The 2,066-nt window shown below is 44.1% G+C and overlaps 1 protein-coding gene across 1 annotated transcript; it reads left to right on the top strand.

Annotated features, from left to right (window-relative positions):
- Nucleotides 1–826: 826 nt before the first annotated feature.
- On the top strand, nucleotides 827–1,129 carry EMH_0055220 (uncharacterized protein; the record flags this gene model as incomplete). Its single annotated transcript, XM_013497208.1, has 1 exon — nucleotides 827–1,129. The coding sequence occupies one exon, from the start codon at nucleotides 827–829 to the stop codon at nucleotides 1,127–1,129; it is 303 nt and encodes a 100-aa protein (XP_013352662.1).
- Between the last annotated feature and the right edge of the window lie 937 nt (nucleotides 1,130–2,066).

The raw sequence follows: 2,066 nt of genomic DNA, 5'->3' as shown, positions 1-2,066 counted from the left end.
CCTTCAGCGCACTTCGGAGAGCGCGCGACTCCACTGAAACCAGGTCGTCGATGTTGAAAGGCACTTCTGAGTGAGTGCTGTTTGCCGTAGTTTGTTGCCTAATGGGGTCGTGCTTTCTTCAAACATTCTCACGCGGCTACAGGCTATGTAGGGAAGCCGCAGCTATGCGCAAACGGAGCAGGCCTCCAACATCCAGGTCTCGCGCCGGGTCTTGCAGTATAGACCAGGGCTGCGGCGGAACAACGTCTCGAGCGGTGCACTATTTTACTGTACACCCACTCCCACCACCGAGCAGAACAAGCAACGTTGATGGATTCTGCCGTGTATACCTCGCAGATACTGGACGAGCGTGCAGTTAGTGCGTTCAGTTTGGCCGGCTGCCTCCGGGCGGATCGGGGCAGTCACGCTATGCTCCATGTTGAATAGGTTCATGAGTTCGCGCCGGAAGGCGCTAACTAATTTGGTGTCCCTGTTACTAATGATACTGTTCGGAAAGCCATGGAGCTTTCAGGGANGAAGGCGCTAACTAATTTGGTGTCCCTGTTACTAATGATACTGTTCGGAAAGCCATGGAGCTTTCAGGGATTATTAATGAATAACTGTGCCGGTTCGTGTGTTGCAGGGGAAGTCGAACGGCTGATGATGTGGGCGTGCAGGTTGCGTCTATCCGCGATAACACGGTACTAATCGCAGCCTCTGAGTGACGGAAACTCCCAATGAAATCCATTGGCATATCCGTCAGATTCGTTCGGGTATCGTGATACTCTGCAAGTGTCCTGGTTTGACGGCGTTCGCCAGTTTATGCTGCTGTCATTCCGGAAAAGAGATGACATATTTCTCGGCTGAGAAGCGCATCCTACTCCGCCGAGGGGATCTAGAAACACATTCCCTGTTATGGCCACCCTACCAGGTTCCGCCAAAGCATGATCGTGCATTTTGCGCGAAACAACTGGAAGAGGCGAAACCGGCAAGTACAATTGGCATTTGGAGACATACGAGGGAGCAGACAGAAGCGATGGAGGAGAGAGAAGCTGCAGAAGGGACAGAAGAGACGGGAAAGATGCAGGATACGGAAGATACAGAAGAGAAGGGGACACAAGGGACAGGAGACCGTCTGTTGACTGTTTGATTGTGCGAGAGATAGTCTCGTGTTGCCTAGTTGGTATGCTCATTCGCTTTTCTAGTTGGGTTCNGTTTGATTGTGCGAGAGATAGTCTCGTGTTGCCTAGTTGGTATGCTCATTCGCTTTTCTAGTTGGGTTCAGAGGATTCTCCGGTTCGTCTCTTGTTGTTTAGTTTGTTTGGTGACTGTCTGTTTATGGGGGAGACAAGCAAATGCAGTTCTCCCGTTACTGAGAGACAAACAAATCCAGTCATTACGTTAACGAGAGGCAAACAAATATAGTTCTTGCATTTACGGAAGTTGGTCTCAACGCCGAACTGCCGTTCAGGTCCAAGAAACTGAACGTGAACTACAGATTGACGCACTGGTGCTGCTTCTGCAGCAAAATCTGGACCAGAAACAGCGGCATTACTGCATACTAACAGACACAAACTATCTGACGAACACACGTAAGAGCAAAATACTGAATCATTGTATGTTTCCTTTAAATGCACAAGCAAGGGCAGGACAGGCTGGTTTTGGTTTTTATCCGCTATAACAATACATTAATATTTATAAATGGTAATTTATGTTGTATACGGGTAGTGTAATAACATTAATCATAAGTTATATAATTTTGAAATACCATTTCAGTTAATACAAATCGATATATACAGATTTATATTATGTAACGCAATATGCAATTAATATAACCACCTTAATCACATGCGTCTTGTCATAATATAAAAAAATATTCATCAATAATGGTATGTATTGCGTGGCAAATGATTAATATTAGCATATACTAACCTAAATTTAATATATGTTTATATATATCATCTGGAACACAATATATTAAGAACATTACACAATGCAAGCGAACATCCACAAGTACAAACACATATATATATATATATATATATATATATATATATATATATATATATATATATATATATATATAT

This window comes from Eimeria mitis, genomic scaffold (assembly GCF_000499745.2).
Source record: "Eimeria mitis Houghton genomic scaffold, Emh_scaff2535, whole genome shotgun sequence".
NCBI lineage: Eukaryota > Apicomplexa > Conoidasida > Eucoccidiorida > Eimeriidae > Eimeria > Eimeria mitis.
Note: the sequence above shows the minus strand (reverse complement) of the source record. Positions and strands in the feature narration are given on the sequence as shown.